Source organism: Arachis hypogaea, chromosome 6 (assembly GCF_003086295.3).
Source record: "Arachis hypogaea cultivar Tifrunner chromosome 6, arahy.Tifrunner.gnm2.J5K5, whole genome shotgun sequence".
Lineage (NCBI taxonomy): Eukaryota > Viridiplantae > Streptophyta > Magnoliopsida > Fabales > Fabaceae > Arachis > Arachis hypogaea.
The window spans coordinates 117,604,172-117,625,518 of NC_092041.1; the positions used below are offsets into that span (position 1 = coordinate 117,604,172).

At 33.6% G+C, this 21,347-nt stretch overlaps 1 protein-coding gene across 1 annotated transcript; it reads right to left on the reverse strand.

Annotated features, from left to right (window-relative positions):
- Positions 1–3,381: 3,381 nt before the first annotated feature.
- LOC112756188 (LEAF RUST 10 DISEASE-RESISTANCE LOCUS RECEPTOR-LIKE PROTEIN KINASE-like 2.1) lies at positions 3,382–21,202 on the reverse strand. The gene is made up of 4 exons (XM_025804654.2): positions 20,422–21,202; positions 19,590–19,622; positions 5,125–5,148; positions 3,382–4,803 (listed from the first exon to the last, which is right to left on the reverse strand). Exons 1-4 carry the CDS (start codon positions 21,200–21,202, stop codon positions 3,557–3,559), a joined length of 2,085 nt encoding a protein of 694 aa, XP_025660439.2. The 3' UTR covers positions 3,382–3,556.
- Positions 21,203–21,347: the final 145 nt, after the last annotated feature.

The following is a 21,347-nucleotide window of genomic DNA, read 5'->3' on the forward strand; positions in this document are numbered from 1 at the left end:
CTCAAAAATTTTGTAAAAAAATTACTAGTTCTTGTCTAAATAAAATAAAGTTAACTCATTTGGTTAATTTGATATTTTTCCATTTTGTGTATCCGGGTTTAATTTTTTTAAATCAACATTGCTAGTTAAATGTCATTGAAGTATTAGCATTGTTTACATTAATGAATTTGGATATTAGCATTGTTTACATTAATGAATTTGGATATTTTATTTTGCTAGGAAATTAAGATTTTATTTTTTTGCAATATATTATTTAATTGTAATGAAAATAACAATAAAGATAAATAGTTTTGAGATTTTTGAGAGATAGATATGGTCAAAAATTAATTTATAAATTATAATTAATTTTGTATAATTAAAAAACTGCTTTTTAAAAATAAAAAATAGTTATTTTTTAAAATCAATTTATTAATTTTATAATCGATTAATAGTTGATTTTATTATTTAAAATTAGTTTAATTTATTAACCTAAACTAAATTTTTTGTTAATCAAAATCAAATTTAGTTAGTTGGTTAACTTTAACTATATATGTAGTCTTACATATTAATAACAAATTTAACAAATAATTATATTTATAAATTTTATTTTAATATAAATATTATTGCATAATTTTTTTTGCTAAAAGTTTTGACCCTTCCAAAAGTTTCATTCAAGTTCTGCCACCAAAACTACATATTTTTATAGGAAGCCACTCACATAAAGATGCTTAAAACATCTTTTTTTAAAGATGTTTTTAATAATTAATATATGATTTATATAATCGATTAAATTGTGTTATTTTTGTCAAAATTAGATAAAATAAATCGATTTGACCAAAAAATCGATAAACCAAATCTTGAACCGATTTAAATTAATATTTTTTATAAAATGACTATAATACCCCTATTATAGAAAATGACTTCAAATATTTCTACTATATATTTTAAAACTCTAAATTCTAACCTTTCTCTTCTCTTGATGCCATCATAGAATTAGAATTTAAGATTTTCAAGATTAATATATATAATAAGAATATTTTAGTCATTTTTTATAATAAGAATATTGTAGTCATTTTTTATAAAAAAGAATATTAATTTAGATCAGTTTAAGATTTGATTTATCGATTTTTCGGTCAAATTGGTTTGTTTGATCTAATTTTGACAAAAATAATACAGTTTGATCGATTATATAGGTTAAATTTTAATTATTAAAAAACATTTTTAAAAAAGATGTTTTAAACGTCTTTATGTGAGTGACTCCCATCTTTATAATAATTAACTTCTTAAAAATATAAAAATCTTAAAAATCTTATATATTTAGCAAATGTGTTAAGAGGGCCAATTTTCTTTGACGCATCGATTCCATGCTTGTAATCTATGCCCTGCCAAAAAGGTTTAGAGAAGAAAAAGTACACATCAAAATATTAGAAAATTCTTTTTAAAATGTAACTATTTTCAATCCATGATAGATTTCATTATTAGTATTTAATTTTTTTAATAATTTTCTCAAATAATATACTACCAAAGATAAAGAAGGTACATTTGTAATAAGACTAAGCAGAATTTTCTCTCTTACTTTCTGATATTTTTGGGATTTGGATCCTTAAAGTTTGAATTTCACTTTAGAGAGTAAAGTGTGATCTTACACCATTGAATAGTTTCTCTTTCATATTTATTTTTGGTCCTATCTATAAAATCAATGGTGAGAGATCACACTTTACTCTCTAAAGTGAAATTCAAAATTTAGAGAATCCAAATCCATACATTAAAACCAGAAAAAAAGATATTACAAGTTTTCTTGGATAAATTACTTATCCAACCATACATTAAAATACTCAAACTCAATTTGTTTTTTCAATTTTTTTTAGAGAAAAAACTTTAAACATCCTGACAATTATCTCAAAAGATAATGAGGTCTTTTAAAAAAAAAATTCTTTCTGGCCCTTCATCTTTATTTTTATAAGACTGATTAGCCTCTCTGTCAATATCTTTTTCTATATTAACAGAATAAACTTACATGACATGTTAACTGTTGATATATCCGTTAAGAGCCAATTAGAATTGACATATTCTTTTTTGTTAAAAATCTCATTATTTTTTGGAAATAATTGTCAAGGTTGTTTTTTTTTATTATTTTTTTAAGGTGAATTCTACTTTACCCTTTCTAAAATAAAGGATAAGTTATCCTTTATGACATATAGAGTGATTATTGATAAATTATCTTTTTATCAGAGCTCTAAAATTCACGTTATCTTCTTTTTTTTTTTTTTCAATTGCCGCTGTGTTTCTCTTAAAACTTGATAACATTGTCATTTTCATCATCCCCACCAAATACACCTCTTCTTCAATTTTAAAATCCTAATTCCTCTCAAATCCAATTACCATTTTCAATCAATTAGGTTAGAATTTAAACTTGTTCTTACGCTTTTAATCTTCAATTTCAACAAGCACATCTATCAATTTTTCAACTCTCTCCTTCTTAAGATTTTCTTCCTAAGAATTTGTTTTTACATACTTTTTGTAGGGATATCTTGGATTTCAAAAACAATTCATTGACTGGCACTTATGATGAACAAATCTTGTGCTATAGATGGTGTATTATTTTGGAAATGTCTACTCTATATATACATTTGGTTATGATGAAATATAATATGCAACATACAGCAACTTATCATTATTATTGTATTATGACATTGTTAACATTCTGAAAATGTTACTTTAATTAAATGCTGAGATGTTGTTAAATACATGTATTCTTAGCAAAGTATAGGTTGAAATTTGATTATCCAATATGAAAATGAAGGAATTTGTATGTTAATATTGGATAATTCTATATCATTAGATATAATCTCGCACTATTAAAAATACTAATAATTACTAATTAATAACTATAAATCACAAAATTTACTTATCCCTTATCACTCCTCTTAAAAAAATACCACACCTCTTTATTATACTTGTACTTTTACTTAACATAATAAGAAACTAGATCGTAAAAAAGCAAGTTGCTTTGGTCATCAACCAGAAAACTCACATAGGATTGGTTGTAATTTCCTCTCCAAAATTTGAAGAGCCAGAAAATTCATTTGAAGTAGTTACTCAAACAAATTTGCAGAGAAAGCATACATGTAGTAGAATGTTGAGTAAGTTTTAACACTTCATATTGTCAAAATAATATTACAAAATATTGCTAATAACAAAATTCTACACAATTTTTTGTAGGTAAACAAATAAACTTACATAATCAACCAAGAGAAAGAGACTTCTGATATTAGAAGTGTACATCGAATTAATTATATGTCTATATTATATTACTAATTTGACAATTAAAATATTTTACATGCTATTTTTTAATAATAATTAAAATATTTTCTAATAATAATCAGCGTGCCCACAAAGAAATGAACAAATTGTCATTCAACTTATTTTAATAAACAAAAGCGTACAACCCATACATATAAATTAAAATACAATATAGAAAAATATCACAGTTGCTATACTTATTGTCCTTTTACTTAACATAATAAGAAACAAGATCATAGAAAGCAAATTGCACTAGTCATCAACCAAAGCACTTTCACATAGGATTGGTTGTAATTTCCTCCTCAAAATCTGAACAACTAGAAGAATCATTTGAAGTAGTTACTCCTGAATTAATCTCAGAATCTTTGTGAATCATATCATTTGGATAATATGAAGGTCTCGGAGGCATTTCAATGCTTGCAACATCCCCTTCTAACATTTTCACCACTTTATTCATTGAAGGACGATCACTTGGCTTCAATTGTATACACCATAGTGCAGTTATGAACATCTTTTTTGCTAGTTTGTTCGTTTCTTCATCCATCAAAATTTCTATCTCTATCTCATCACTTTTCTTAGCCAATTGATCGTATATCCAAAATGGAAAGTAAAATTGGCTTGAATGCTCTGCGTTTGGGTTTGAATTTCTTCTTTGACTTGCCATTTCCATCAAAAGCATTCCAAAACTATAGACATCGGCCTTATAAGATAGTGCTCCAATATTTTGGTAGAATAACTCCGGGGCCATGTAACCAATGGTTCCTCTTGCTGCTGTCAAAGTTACAATACTGTTATCAAGAGGATAAAGTTTTGCAAGACCAAAGTCCGAGACCTTAGGAATGAAGTTCTCGTCTAGAAGAATGTTGTGAGGCTTGATATCAAAATGCAAAATTTGCATGTCACAACCTTCATGCAGATAAGCTATACCACGAGCCACACCAAGAGATATTTCAAAAAGTTCCTGGTAAGTCAATGATACACTATCCACTTTGGAGAAAATAAACTTATCTAGAGAACCATTGGGCATAAATTCGTATACAAGAGCACGTTTTGAACCCTCAACACAAAATCCAATCAACCTTACTACATTGGCATGATGTATTCTACCAATTGTAGCAACTTCACTGATGAATTCTTGACCATTAGCCTTAGCTTTACCCAACATTTTTATGGCTACAAAAGGTCCACTTCGTAGCTTTCCCTTGTACACGGAACCGAATCCTCCTTCTCCCAACTTTTCTTTAAAATCTCTTGTCATTTTCTTTATCTCTTTATATGAATACCTTATTGGAATGAAATTGCTCCCTTGCAAAAATTCCTCAATGTTTTCATAAATTGATGCATGTTTTCTTTGGCATGTGTAGATCAGCATTACAAAAAAAAGTATGAGACTCAATATGTATTTGACGACCATGTATGGCACCATAAACCATCCCGTGAATACTCCTACATCAATTATAGGTAATACATCCTCTTTAGAGAAAGAATCGCCACCATCTTTTCCTACTACTTTCCGAAGTCCTGTGTAAATATCAAAGTATCAAACAATTCAAATATATTTGTTGCTAACGAACACATAAAAGTTGAACATGATGTTCAAAGAATGTAATTTGATTTTCGTTACGGTAAAATAATTTTACATGAATAATTAATTGACATAAGAACAACCATCAATTTAACTCTTGAAAAAAATTAGAAGAATGGCAAATTAATTATTCTTTAAAAGATATTTTATGTTTTGTGGTACCCTAATAATATATTCTTAGTCACGTTAAGAGTTAGGACTCAATATGGAAATCACACCGTGCAACAGAAAATATTTGCTGAGAAATGAGAATCTACCTTCCAAAATTCCATACGCGGAATCTGTAGAGAAGCATTTGTGAAAAATTAGAAACATGGCAATGACAATAAACTAGTATTAATCGATGCACAATTGACAATAGTAATGTTCTATTTTCTAAAAATAATTGGATCATTTATTTTTTAGATTCATTTAAAAATTAATGTATCTGGATAATTTTTATGTTTAAATGCATTAATTTTTTATAAATTTTAAAATAAAAAAACACTTATTTTTAAAATAAATAAAACAACAGTTAAGCGGTATTTTATTATTTTGTATTGTTTTATGTCTGAGTAATATTTTAAACCAGTTCTTAAAAAATTTTAGTTCGACAATTTAATTCTCAATAAATTTTAATCACTAAATAAGTTTTTAATTTTTTATTTTATTAGATAGATCAGCTTTTGTGTCAAATTTTGATAAAAAATTAAACAAATCAGTTTATAATATTATTTAACTTATTAAATTTTTAAAATTCTTATATTAGACTTTATATATAGACGAACAATCTTATGTAAGGATTGATTTGGCTAACAAAATAAAAATTTAGAAATTGATTTAGCAATTAAAATTTGTTGCAGAATTTTTTAGTAGAAAATTTTTATGGATCGATTTAGGGTATTACTGTTTTATGTTTAAGGTATTGCTTAGTTGTTAATACCTAAGCTATTGTCTTAAATAACTTTGATGATAGTGGTGGAATTTAAGAGATGCTGAGAAAGTTGTAGTGGCAATCAAGGTGTTAATAGTGGTGTTGGTTATGTTGTGGTGTTGGGTGACAGTGGTGGTGATTATGGTAGTTTGAAAGATAGGATAATAGAGATAAAAGGAAAGGGGGTAAAATTGGTGGTAGTTTGAGAGTGGAGACGGCAGTGATGGCTGCACTATTATTAAAGGAGATGAGAGGATGAAAGAAGAAAGTAGCTGGCATTTAAATACTGTGTTTTGTCTCTAGAAAAAATGACATCTTCTTGGCACAAGAACTGATTTGTCCTAATGTCCAACTATGTAAATTAATATTTTATGTCCTTATTTTTATTCTCTATCTATATTTTTTTAATAAAATATTTTGATTAGACACTAATTTAACCGATAAAATTAAACTTTGAAGATTTCTTTTGTATTTTAATGTAATAATAATTGATTCAACTAACATAATAATAATAATAATAATAATAATATATGTGATCGCTAGGAAAAAATAAAATAAGTGCAATGGTATAAGATAAAAAATAGAAAAGAAAATACAATTAGAAAGAATGAGATAAACAATATTCCTTGAACTAAATTATATTTATACATAGTTCCAGACATAAATTTGATCCATAAAAAATTCTCATGTCGCACACTAAATTAATTCGTCTTAATAACTAAGAATAAATGACTATTTGTACCCATAAGAGATGAAAACGCTGACATTTGTATCCATAATAGCCTGAAACTAAAGTTATACCCACGATAGATGTCTTTCGTGTGACAAAAGTGCTCTGATTTGGATATGAGCTTGGTTCGTGGGAATCCGATCCTACGTGGCACTCCCTCCCTTATCTCCAACCCCTCTCTCTCTTACTCACACACACTCTCTCTCTCTCTCTCTCTCCAAATCTCACTCTGACCCCTCCTTCCTTAATACTCGCTCCCTCACCATCCACTCCGCCCTTCACGCCAACAAAGCCATCCTCTTCTCCCTGCCCACCACCTTTGACCCCATCAAGGACACCCTCCTCACTCTCATGCTTTTCAACCACTCTTCCTTCATCCTCACCTTCTCCACCTCTCCTTCCTCTTCCACACTCCAAATTCGGGATGATACTTCTCAACCATCTCTTCATACCGGTCAACCAAGCCAGCCCAATAACCGTGCAGGTAGTAAGAATTCTCAAGAAAAACAACATCATCATCGTCCCCCTCGTCTTCATCTATCTCTTTTCCAGACTCATTCTCCTCTTCATCAATTATGAAAAAAAATTCAAACTTTGAAAAAAATCAGGCACTCCACAAATCAGTAACACAAAAAATCAAAGTGAAGGAAAAAAGGAACCGCGAATGAGGAACGCAGATATGAACGTGTTGATAATATTTATTTCTCAAATAAACGTTCTAATTTTTAACAGCATCTCTCTCTTTCTCTGAATACAATTATTCAATTAAGCTAAGCAAATGAAGCACCCATCTTTGTACAAAAGAGAGAGAGAGAACAAAAACAACATAGAGACAGAAGACATGTCTGCTTTTGATACCTACAGCGTCGACTCCGATCACCACCAAAACCACGCCGACGAAGACAACTTCTCCGGATACGGCGGCTACTCCAATTTCTCCGGCGGCAATGTCTCCGTCGTTGACCACACTTCTCCGTCTGCTTCACCAGACATCTTCAGGTTCAGCGATCTGGATCCAAGCTACTCCCAGTCTCCCTTCGAACTGGTGCATGTAGCAGAAAATGGTAACGACAACGGCTACCATGACGACAGCGTTTTTGTCTCAGACAAACCAGTGCTTCCAGCGCCTACAGAGATGGAATCAGAGGAATGTTACGCCCTTCGTGAGTGGTGCCAGTGAGAAGTGAGAAATGATAAAAAATTTTGTAAATTTGGAAGATTAAAAAAACCTTAATAAGGATGGGGTTGTTGATGTTGACGATGAGAGGAGAAAGAGGCTGTTGAGGAAGAGGCAGAAACGTCGAGAAGGGAGAACGGTGGGTCGATAATGTTGATGGCTATGGTGGTAGCAAGGAATGAGAGCGGTGGTAGGGACGCAGAGTTTGGAATTGAGGAAGAGAAGATGGGGAATAAAATTATAAATTAAAATTAGATTATATTTAAAGGGTTTGGGGGTTTGGAGTGCCACGTAGGATCGGATTCCCACGAACCAAGCTCAGATTCAAGTCAGGGCACTTTTGTCACACGGAGGGCATCTATCATGGGTATAACTTTAGTTTCAGGCTATCATGAGTACAAATGTCAGCGTTTTCATCTCTCATGGGTACAAATGGTCATTTATTATAGTAACTAATTATATGCATACTGTGAGAATAAAAGAAAAGCAGAGAGAAAACAAAGAGAGACAAACAAAAAATAAAAGAGAGAAAATTCTGGATAGTTAATGAGTTTTTATAGGAAATTATTTTATAGTATGCTCTGTTGTTATTTAATATATTTATAAAAGTTAGAAAATTATATAAATGAGTGAAAACAAAATGTATTCAATTAAAATTAAAATTAAAGGAATCCACATCCATAGCAATTATTCATTTTCTTTCTTTTTTCTCTTTAATAATTATATAGCGAATGTATTATTGTGAGTAATGTTCAATTTTATATTACTTTCTATCACATAGGGTGAAGTTTTCTACAAGCAAGCATAAAAGCAGAGGGTTGTTAGACTACGTGTATACTGATATTTGGGACCCGACTAAAGTTACTTCCAAGGGTGATTCCAGGTATTTTGTTACTTTTGTTGATGATTATTCTAGGTATGTTTGGATTTATTTCCTCAAACATAAGAATGAGGTATTCGATACTTTTAAGCGGTAGAGAGCAATGGTTGAAAACCGAACAGGTAGGAAGTTGAAAAGTCTATAATCTGATAATGGCACAGAGTATATGGATAGGGATTTCAAGGAGTTCTGTGACCGAGAAGGCATTGCAAGACACTGGACAGTTAGAGAAACACCACAACAGAATGGAGTCACCGAACGACTGAATCGTACGCTACTTGAGAAGGCAAGGCGTATGCACTCTAATTCCGATTTTGGCAGAGAATGGTGGGCAGAATCGGTTGCTACAGCTTGCTACATAGTGAATCGATCCCCACATTCTTCTCTAGATGGAGACACACCTTATAAGGTATGGTCAGGAAACCATGCAGATTACGAGAAACTCAGAGTCTTTGGATGCACAACCTATTATCATGTCAAAGATAATAAGCTTGATGAACGATCTATGGTAAATTTGTCTAAAGATATGGTGCCAGATGATGGTAATGTTGGAAAAAATTTAAATACTCAAGTGGTGGAGATAGAGTCTAAATACCAACAAATAGACTCTAGCAATGTTCAGGTGGAGCATCCTAATGCTACTCGAGATGACGCAGAGGATGAACTTGATCATGAGAAAATTCAGCGAGAAAATGCACATGCATTACAACAGCAGCAGCAGGATTCTTTGGCATCTATTAGGTCAAAGAAGAACTATAAATTTATTCAGAAGTTCGGGTCAGACAAGCCTTTGAGACATTATGGGCAGGTAAACTTGGTAGATTATGCACCCTCAGTGGAGGATGATGAGCCGATCACCTTCAAACATGCTATCAAAGACAAAGATAGAGAAAGTTAGTTGATCGCTATGGAGGAAGAGATGCAATCTCTTCATAAGAACAAGACATGGGATGAGGTCCCATTGCCTGTGAAAAAGACTGCAATTTGTTGTAAGTGGGTGTATAAAGAAAAGAAGATCCTACTAAGTCAGATGGTACAAGATTCAAAACTAGGTTAGTAGCAAAGGAATTTGCACAGAAAGAAGGTGTTGATTACAATGAGATATTTTCTCTTGTGGTGAAACACACTTCCATACGGGTGCCTTTAAGTCTTGTCGTTCATGGTGATCTTGAGTTAGAACAACTAGACGTGAAGACTGCATTCTTGCACGGTGACTTAGAGGAAGAAATCTACATGTATCAACCTAAGGGTTTCAAGGTTGAGGGTAAAGAAAGTCAGGTATGTCGCTTGAGAAAATCGCTATATGGATTGAAACAATCTCCCCGGCAATGGTATAAGCGATTTGACTCCTTCATGTTAAAACAAGGTTTTTTCAGAAGTAATTATGATTGTTGTGTATATATTCGTAAGCTTCCTGAAGGTGATTATATCTATCTTCTATTGTATGTGGATGACATGCTTATTGCCTTTAAGAGTAAGGTAGAGATAGATATGTTAAAGGTTCAACTTGGTAAAGAATTTAAAACAAAAGACTTGGGTGCTGCACGAAAAATACTAGGCATGGAAATTAAAAGAGAGAGATCAAGCCAAAAATTGTTCTTGAACCAAAGAAGATACATTGAGCGCGTCATTGAAAGGTTTGAAATGAAAAATGCTAAATCGGTGGTAACGTCGTTGGCTCCACAGTTTAGGCACTCTGGTAACAATCTCCCACAACAGCAGAGGATAAGGCTTACATGGAAAATGTACCTTATGATAGTGTAGTAGGTAGCCTAATGTATGCTATGGTGTGTACACGCCCAGATATTTCATAGGCAGTCAGTATTGTTAGCAGGTTCATGGTAAACCCGAGTAAGGCATACTGGGAAGCAGTTAAGTGGATATTAAGATACTTGAAGGGTACCATTGACACAGGTTTATGCTTTAGTGGAAAATCATGTCAAATCAGCGGCTTTGTTGATTCTGATTATGCTGGTGATCTAGATAGAAGACGTTCTACAACTGGTTATGTATATAAAATACAAGGTGCTCCAATTAGTCGGCGATCGATGTTACAAGCTACAGTGACACTATCTACTACAGAGGTTGAGTACATGGCAGTAGCAGAAGGAGTGAAAGAGGTATTGTGGCTAAGAGATCTTCTAGATGATTTGGGGTTGAAGCAATATTGCGTGAATCTGAGTTGTGATAGTCAAAGTACAATTCATTTGGCTAAAAGTCAGGTTCATCATGCTCGTACCAAGCATATTGATGTAAGATATCACTTCGTGCACGATGTTATAGAGAAAGGTAACATTTCTCTTATATAAAAGTACACACAGATGAAAACCCTGCTGATATGTTGACTAAAGTAGTGTCAGGAAATAAGTTTCAACACTGTTTAGAATTGTTCAATATTGCTTCATGTTAGGCATTACATGGAGAAATAGAGGAACTACGATTGGTTTGATCCTGAACAAGGGTACGTAGGCAGTCATTGTAAAACGATGCAACCGGATATGAATATCACACTTTGATCGTACAAAATTTGAGTAAATTTCAAATTGTGAACGAGGTAGAGAATTGTGAGAATAAAAGAAAGGTAGAGAAAAAACAAAGGGAGATAGACAAAAGATCACTACAACAAATCCTTAAGATAGCGACGGTTTTTTTGCGGCGGTTTTGTAAATGTGCCGCGAATAGACGAATTGCGGCACATATAGCGGCGGTTAGAGGTGGGGCTGCAATCAGGAGGACATTTAGCGGCGGTTTTGCTAAAACCGCCGCTATATTGCTGTAAGGTTAACATTTCGCGGCGGTTTTCTTCAAACCGCCGCTATATTGCCGGTCAGGTTTGTATTTCGCAGCTTTTTTCCGAAAACCGCCGCGATATGTCCTTTTTGTTAGGCATTTTACGGCGGTTACTTTTAAACCGCCGCAAAATGCGTGTTACCACATATTGCATTGTTTTCTTTAGAAATAACCATCTGGGTATAATATAGTTAGATGAAGACTACTTTCTGAAGCTACATATGTTTAAATCATTCTTACTTAAACTCGTAACACTTTTTCTACATTCGGTTTACGATAAAAAATTCACAAGTTACTCGTAACCTTTATATGTTAACTCATGTGAACAAATTCACCACTAAGATTTTCTTGAATACGTTATTGGCATTTAAAAATTGCATTCAAGCATGGATATAAAAGTAGAAAATAAAGGAAAACTCTGATATTTATGAAGTTAAAATAAAGTTCTAGAGAGCATACATCAAAGGTACTCCTCTTTGAAGTTATGCCTTACTAAACCTAAACCAAGAATAAACATGTACAACTGTGACCCAAATCATTAAACTAAGGAAATCAGCGTAACTGTTATAATAAAAGATCAACATTTCTCTCCAACATCATATTGACCTGGCGAAAAAAACTCTGTTATGAATCTAGCGGCTTCACGTTTCAGAGGATCTGATATTTCATCTCCATACCAAGGCAATTTATTCAGATCAAAGCACCTTTTTTTAACATGTGTATCATCTTGTTTATCTTGTTGGTCTTCTAAAGTTTCATCCTCTTCATCCGGAACCTTATTCAGATCAAACTGCATGGATCTATCAACTGCGACAGAGGATACATCATCTAAAATGTCTTCTGAATCAGACTCTTCTCCGTCTAGACTGTCAGGAACTATTTCTCCGGAATATTCAGGTACGACTGAAAATACCAATATGCACATAACAGAATGAGTATATATAGAAGGAATTGAGAACTCTGGAGTTATTAAATACTGACTTAGAAAAAAACCAAACTACAAGATGCTAAGACAATTTTATTACTAAATGCAAATTTTCAACAATTACCATCACCCTTGTTAGTAGTTTGTGCAGTTTTCTTAAACATAAGCTCTGTAGCAATTGTTGTGCTTGCAGAGGATGACAACAAGTCCTCATTTTTTATCGATCCTGTTCCACCGTCATGTTATGTTCACTATTGTTTTCAAAACGTAACACTAGTGAAATTATATTATGTAATACATAGCAAGATTATAAAAAATGAAACCCTAATAACAACTGTAGAAGGAATAAAGATTTAACGTATACTAACATTTCCATACTAAAATCGATGAAAGAACCAAAAATTCGGCTTTTACTCATGAGGATTCACGATAACATAACTATTTAACTGAAAAAAAAATACACAAGTGTAAAGTAACCAAAGAAAATAACGTACAACGCTGAGTTTATTTAACTTAGTTAATAACAAAAAGATCATTTTTAAAACACATTAAAATGCTTCATACAAAGCATTATGCGACATCATCGAAATTCTTTGAGGCATTTTCTATGAGGTCTTCTATATCCTCCTCCCTTGTCAACAGTAAATCTCCAATGTCACCTTCCGCTGACATGTTCAACCCTGGCTGTGGAGAAAAACCAACTTCAGCTTCTTCATTCTCTTCTCCCATATCATACAAATCCCTTGGTTTCACATGAACCACAACACTTCATTCTTTAGCTACTTCATCATCCACATAGTATACAAGCTGAGCTTCTGATGCCAATATGTACGGTTCATCTTCTTCACGATTACCAGTGTGTATTGGACGAGAGAAATTAACGCTGGTAAGCCCCAAATGGTCTTGTTTGATGCCTCTACTGGTAGTGGTATCAGCCCAAACACATTTGAACAATACCACTGTGAAGGAACAACTGTAATTCAACTCAATTATGTCTATAATTTTTCCGTAATACGGAACGCCACCAACAGCCACTCTATTATCACGCATGCTTGCGTAACTTCTCGTATTAGATGATACATATACTCCACTATTTTGTGTTTTCATCCCGTTTTCCTTTGTGACAGTTCGAAACTTGTACCCGTTAACATTATACGCCCCAAAACGTCTGGCCTGAGTCATGGGACCGCACGCAAGCAACTTCAGCTCTTTCGATTGAATAGTACTTTCCCGAAGAACCTGGAACCACATAACATTCACGCTTAATATTAAAGTCGGTTTTAAAAATGTAATAATTCCAGGCTAAAAAAACATTGGTCAGGTTGGTATTCTGTCAACCTGAGCATTGAACCACCGAGGAAATTCTGCATGGACGACACTATCAATCTTAGCTGGGGACCTTGTCTGATGACGCATGCTTCGCTTTGTATTTTCCCTAAATGTACTTTATTGTAGAGAAGAAAATTAGTCCAACTAGAAACTAGGGTAAAAGAGTTACGTTGGTGTGTTAGAAATACATGCGTATACTTACTCAAGGAACGGAACAACGGCATCGCAGTTGACTAGCACATGACGATGAGCTTGATGTTTTTCCATTGGAGTGAGTTCGAAATGCGAAACTGCCCCTAATGCCTTGCCAATAGCTGGGAAGATACTCTCATCTGAATTGTGAGGAACGTCAACAGGCTCATCGTCAACTCGCCCTGGTCGGTTAATTCTAGTCTCAATATTATCCAAATACCTAGAACAGAAAGTCAGGATTTCCTCAGATAAATAGCCTTCTGCAATTGAGCCTTCCGGTTGTGCTCTATTACGAACATATTGCTTCAGACGTCCTAAATACCTTTTATATAAATACAATAAAATACTCAGTATATACATAATTAATTGATTTGAATGTACTAAAGGGGTTTATCAGTAAGCTAACCTCTCTATTGGATACATCCACCTATAATGTACGGGTCCACCAAGAGTAACCTCATCAACGAGATGCACGGTGAGGTGAACCATGACGGTGAAGAAGGATGGAGGAAAAATCATTTCCATCTGACACAAGGTTTGCACAATATGATTCTGAAGCTCAGCAAGCTGTATAGGGTTTATGGCTTTTCCACAAAGTTCTCGAAAAAATGACGACAAATTTGCAATCACATTGGACACCGGACTTGGAAGTGAAGACTTCACCAAAATTGGGAGTAATTGTTCCATCAGAATATGACAGTCATGACTTTTCAACCCAAATAACTTGCGCTGTCGCAAATCAACACAACGGGCAACGTTGCTAGAGTAACCATCTGGAAATATCACATTCTGCAAAGTCTTCAGGAAAACATCCTTCTGTGAATTCGACATCGCAAATATTGCAGAAGGATATTTACCACCTTCCCCCGGCCATAATTCAGGCCTTATACCCATGCATTGTAAATCTCTGCGAGCTTTTAGATTATCCTTTGATTTGCTGCTATCGTTTAAGATAGTGAATACCACATTGTCACACACGTTTTTCTCTATATGCATCACATCCAGGTTATGACGCAACATCTGATCCTCCCAGTACGGGAGGTCAAAGAAAATTGCTTTTCTAAGCATCGAATTGCTTTTCATGTTTTAATTCTTCTAAACTAAGTTTTTTATATCTGAAAATTAGTAAAATTGGTTTTGTTTTTGCCATGAGTTGTTGAAATATGAGTGATTATGTTGTAGTTTGTGTAGTATGTTCTGATGGTGAGTTGGTCATGATAGGTCTTGGCATGCCTTCGCTTGCTTATCTGAAAATGCACTTACCAAAACTTTTCCTCTAACTGCACTTTGAATTCTGCATTCACGCTTCATATCTTTTTCATTGTTAGGTAACTTTCTTTTTCCTCTGCTGAATTATTTTGATTATGCTTCTCTGTCTTGACTCTTGACCTTAAAAGGTAATCAAATATCTTTTCTTTTGGTGCTGTATTTTACTTTGCTCTCTTTATAGTTAGTTAGTTAATATAATACGAGTTTTATACAAATTTTTTTTATAAATTATAATTTTTTTTGTCTCTTTATATGTTGTAGAAAAAAATTAACTTGCATATATTCCACTACTGGAGAAGGAAAAGCTCACAAAGCCATTGTTACAGCCACAAAATTATCATTTGAAAGAGGTAAGTACAATTTTTGTTCTCCTTCACTAGTTCGTATTCTTGCCTTTTTTATCATGTCTTTAATTTTTTATACTTTTCATTGTTCTGAATCCCCACCTGTCTGATTTTAGTTGCTTTTTGTTCCGTCCCTTCTGTATTTTTTTTCTTGTAATTCTGCATATGTTAATTGTGGGTTTATTTTGTTGGTTGTTGCTGCTGCTATGTTATGGCTTATGAGATAAGTACTTCTTGATATGGTTTATTAATTGTCGTTGAAGTTATGTTATCAGCTAATTAATTTGGTATGGTTGCTGCTTATACTGTGAGGAAGGTGTTATTAATGTTAGTTTCACCTTGGTTGATGGATTTTGATTATTTGTGCATTCTTGATTAAAATTCAACTAACCTTTCTATTTATTGTAATATTATACCACACCACTATTATTTGTTTATATACTGTTGGATATTGAATATCCAATTTAGTATAACCGTTGCAGTTTGTCAAGCTTGATTATTGGCCTTTGATAATAAATAATTTTACACTTATACAAGTTGTTTTACTTACCGGGTCAAGAATTTAATTGATATACACATTTTTAATTATGACACATTCAAATTTATTGAGAAACCAGTTATTAATCCTATTAAATAGTAATACTTCAACTAACATTAAAACTAGTTAATGTTTTTTATTATAAACTTATTTAATTAGACTTAGTTGATTATGATGTTAATTTATTTTAAAAAAATAAATTCTAATATTCTATCAGTCTATGATGTATCATGTAATGTGCCTTATAGTGTTCCATATAGATTTTATAATTTTTTATTCCCTATTTTTTGGGTATAATTTGTATTCTCTATTTGCTTTAAGCGTTTTTTTACGCTATGCTTGTGAGTTGTCTACTAATATTGTTTTATATACAGGTTTTTAAGGATGCCTAGGAAACCAAGGTTCAATATTATACGGGAACCCCCGAAAGATGCCGGAACTAATGACGGTACTGAGGAGACAACGGTTAGTGTTTGTGGTTAAGTTTTCTTGACGTAACCTTTAGTGAAAATTAAATATGTCCTTCAGTTGACTCATCGAACCGCATTAATTTTCCTCCCGGCAAAATTACTAGTTTAAGAAATAAAATAATTCTCAATATTAATTCGTTCTCTAACATATAATTCTAAATACTTTCACATTGCGTTAAGGTTGGGACCACGACTAGAGGAGCTCAGACATCACGGGAGGAAACACGTGATAGGGTTCCTCCGATATCATCCTCAGCTAATAGAGCTCCGGCAACTCGTATGAATGAACCGTTTCGTGCACCGCGCATCGACCATAGGAATGCACAATCGAGTACTGCTGATGACCCTCAAACTCCAACAGACAACACAGAGACTCGGCATCGCGCGGAAGTGGCTGATCATGAATTAGCGGATGAGGATTACGACCTAGAGGCGGATGAAGTTCCGTCGTTTGATGACCACATTGACGACTTGTTTGCTGCCCAAGAAGTCGAAGGTCAGCATAACAACAAGAAAGCCAAAGATACAGATTTCTGGGAAGTTACTGTTATCGGTAAACATTTTTTTCCTCTCCTTTTAGTAAACAGTGATTTGTATAGTCCTTTACTTCTATTTTTCTTTTGTGCAATGATTAGAGATTAATTTTGTTTCCAATACACTTCTTAGAAGACGGTGTTAAAAAAGTTTCTAAGCTAAGTGTGAAGGAGGCTATAGCCCTCCCTTCCAATACGAAGATAGTACTCCCATTTAACAGTCAGCTGCAACCGATTGGTCAGGCGGCAGGATTACTAAGTGGTTTCATAGGGAATTTGGGTGCGGATTATTCCCTGTTCCCCATACAATTAGAAAGTTGGAAGCTGGTGAGCAAAGCAAAGAGAGATCATGCGTACAACATGCTTAAGGTAAAACTTTAAGCTTCTACAATTTAAGCAATTTTAGTTTTCGGTTTTTTCTTTTTAGGTTGTTAGTAAAATTTTGATATTGTGTTTGTCACATCATCATTTAAGCACTTCTCATTTATACGTAATTGCGACTGCTTGTACTGGATTTGAGGGTCATACTTCAATAATTTAAATTAGCCTGTAATTGTTGTGGCATGTCTTAAATATATCAATCTTATACTTGTCTGTTGGTCCTTGTTAATGATGATGTAAATGGGTTGCCGCGGGTCTTTTACTATGAGGACGATGCTGGAGGAAAAATAAAGCGTGATATTTTGAAGAGGATAGGAAAGAACTGGAAGGATTCAAGACACCACTTGTTTCATAGGTGTTACAAACAAATAAGGACTTATGAGGAAAATCTTCGGCATCACCCGAAAGGAATAGACAAAAATGATTGGAAAAAGTTCGTTGACTATCGCCTGAATGAAGACACCCAGGTAAGCCTTGGTATATTTTAATATTTCCACATAAAAAAACATGTGTATACATAGTAATTCCCTTACATTTGATATTCATCATATCTTTCTCATTTGCATTTATTTTATTACTTGTTCATAGAAAAAGTGTAAACAGAACACTTTAAATCGGAGCAAGCAAGTTTACACACATACTGGGGGCTCCAAAACCTTGGCACGAAAAAAAGACGAAGTGGTAATAAGTCATCATTTGCATTAAGATTTCGATTAAGCTTCTTGAAAAATATTGTTGTTTACTAAATTGTGTCGATATCAATGATATAGGAGAGAGAGCAAGGGAGGCCCGTTGGTAGAGGAGAGTTGTTTATCATGACTCATAAGAAAAGAGATGGCTCGTATATCCACCCCGATGCGCGTGTTGTTAGTGTAAGTCATGTTTGAAAATTTGAAGCAATATATAGCTTACTGTATATATCATGCTACTGTTAACTTCTTCCTTTCCAATGCTGTATATTTTTAGGAAGCAATTTCAAATGTTGAGAGGCAGGATGGATCCTCTAAGCAGCTTTCACAGAATGACTCGTTAGCACAAGTTCTCGGAAAGGAGCACCCAGGACGAGTTCGTGCTCTAGGTGCTGGACCATGTCCCACCCAAATCTTTGGTAACGCTGCTGGAATACCATTGGGTTCTGCAGAGTCCAATGCAGAGGATAAGAGGACTATTGCAGAATTGACGGCTAAGCTAGAAGAAGAGCGGGCGAAGTGACAATCAATACATAAGGTCTTGGGATATGTAGTCCAACAGTTAGGAGGCAATTTGCCAGTTGAGATTGCTGAAGAGCTGGCTTTTGTGGGCGGTACACCGGACTCGTCATGCGTAGGGCCATCTTCATCTGGAAACCACGACCCGCAACAAAAACTTTGAATTTCAACTAATGGTCTTGGATACCTTTTACATTTAAGTTGGTTTAGTATGTTAGGCTTATTTTATCAAACTTGAGCATTCTTACTTTATTTTGGATGATATTATGACAATTTTGTTATATATGTTATTTTTGCATAACTTTAATTTGGTTTGTTATGTTAATTGAGCTGTTTTACTTGGTTTAAATTAGTTAAAAAATAAAAAAATTAAGGTTTAATAAACACTCTTTGTCAGTATGTGGTAAAATAATAGAAAATGTAAAATTTTAATGGAAAATTTGAGTTTGGCGTTGGTTTTGAAACCGCCGCAACACTATAATTTTTTTTTTGCAGTCCGCCATTTAGCGGCGGTTTGTAACCGCCGCAAATTGGATAATAGCAATTCCCTTCACATACTGCGGCGGTTTTTAACCGCCGCTAAACCTAAATGGCATTTTGCGGCGGTTATTCCAGCGGTTGGCTAAAACCGCCGCAATCCGTTTTGCCGCGCCCTATCTTCCGGCGTTCCCAGAAACCGCCGCGAAATGTTTTGCGGCGGTTTGAAACCGCCGCTAAACGGCTACAGGAACCGCCGCTAAATGGCGTTTTTGTTGTAGTGGATGGAAGAGAGAAAATGGTGGATAGTTAAGGAGCTTCTATAGAAAACTATTTTATAGTATGCTCTCTTGTTATTTATAGAAATTAAAAAACTATAAAAATGAGTGAAATCAAAATGTATTCAATTAAAATTAAAATTAAAGGAATTTACATTCATAGCAATTATTTATTTTCTTTCTTTTTTCTCTTTAATAATTATATAACAAGTGTATTATTATAAATAATGTTCAATTTCATATTACTTTCTATCTATTAGAAGTCAAAATTTCAAACTCAACACATACCTTCTGCGATTATTTGGAGCTTCGACACCATTCCTAAATGACAGTAGAAATAAATTAGCTCTAGAGTACTGAAGATAGCAAAAATAATACTACAAATTATTTCGTTTCAGTATTGAAGAAAAGAGTATATTTGACCTGTGTGCTTCACATGTTGATATAGTGCTTATACTGGTGTTAAAGAAAAGTATCTTACACCCATATTTTTTTTTGTATATGTATTATGTTTTGTGAAATAAAAATAAAGAAGTGATTGAGAATCACCAATTTTAGGATTCTATTAGTATAAAAAAATGGACTTATATCCCCCTATAATACAATTAAAAGAAATGTTGACTCTTAGCATGTGATAAAAATACATAATAAAAAATAATATATTTTGATAAAAATTCATACAAAATCAATATTTAAATTTTAAATTTGACAATTAATAATTTAATTAAATATATTAAATTATTTAACGATTTTTAAGTATCAATTTTAGTAAAAATAACCGTAAGTTTGTACCTAATATTTTTCGAATGGAAATAGTATATGTTTCTGTGATAGAAAAGTTTTGTATCTGTATTTCTATTTTACAATTAAAAAAAATCAATATTTTTGTGAGTAGAGTATCCAAATGCAGCCTAATCTTATAGAAAAGTATTTAAATGTATTTTAATTAAAATATTAATGTTTCAGTAATTTTGATAATTAATTTTAATTAATATATATCAGATATTTTTTATAATTAAAATCATAACATAAAATTATTTGAAACAATAATATACTAATTCTTCCAATCTGATAATCTAACTATCGAAAGCGAAGCGTTGATGGAATTATAGATTCTTACGACATTCTTTCCCAAAAAGTGGTGTGTAACAATCCTCCGAACATATGAGACTACTTTGAGCGGTTTGGTCGATTGCGCAAGAACTCCCCTTCAGTCCACACTTATATTCACAAGCACCAGGTACCCACGAAAGCTCAAATCCATAATTGAGCATCCTATGAATCTCAGCGTATGAATAGTTATGGTTGCAGCTCAATAATGATTCGTACTTTGGCCATCTCGGTGGAGCAAGAAAGGATGATGAGCAGGGAGCAACCAGCTTCACATGGCAACCATCTCTTAATTCAACCACCGTCAACCCTCCAACAACGGCATAAACATGATGGCCTTGTTGAATGCAAGAGGCAGTGTCCACATATCGTGGATCGTCCCTCACCGGATTTCTGCACTCCAAGAAAACCACGTTATAGTCTAATTCTACAGTTTCGACTTGTGTGGAGCCATTACGAAAATCAGTCTGTCGGTATTGACTGTCTTCATATGGTCTGCTTTCATCTTCATTCCTCAAATAGGATCTGGTTATGGAATAGTGAGGAAGGGTGGAGCAATCATCCTCTGAGATGCCGGGATCTACGAGTCGGATTGTGAAGTTATTGTAGTTTATTGATTCAACATGGTAGTTCTTCCCTGGGAACAAAGCTAGCACGGCGATGTTATTCTCGCAAGCCAACTCATACCTCTCATCGCCACAATTTTGTGGGTCATCCTTCAGCCGGAAAGGATGACTTATGTTGGTGACTTTGCCGCACGAAGATGGGGCACATGTTGTGTTAGCATCCATGGCGGCGGAGGCAACAGTGGTAATTAGGAGCCTGTTTTCATGGTGATTGATGATTCATGATCAAAATTGAAAATTCTTGATTATGTTATAAGCTAAACCAAAGCATCCAATCCATACTTTGTTGAGGGCAAAATTGTCTTTCCAT

Coding starts and splice junctions, on each gene's coding strand:
- LOC112756188 (XM_025804654.2), bottom strand. CDS start 21,202: ATGGATGCTAACACAACATGTGCCCCATCTTCGTGCGGCAAAGTCACC. Junction 5,149..19,589: donor GCTCCAAATAATCGCAGAAG/GTATGTGTTGAG, acceptor GCTTCTCTACAG/ATTCCGCGTATGGAATTTTG. Junction 4,804..5,124: donor CGCGTATGGAATTTTGGAAG/GTAGATTCTCAT, acceptor ATATTTACACAG/GACTTCGGAAAGTAGTAGGA.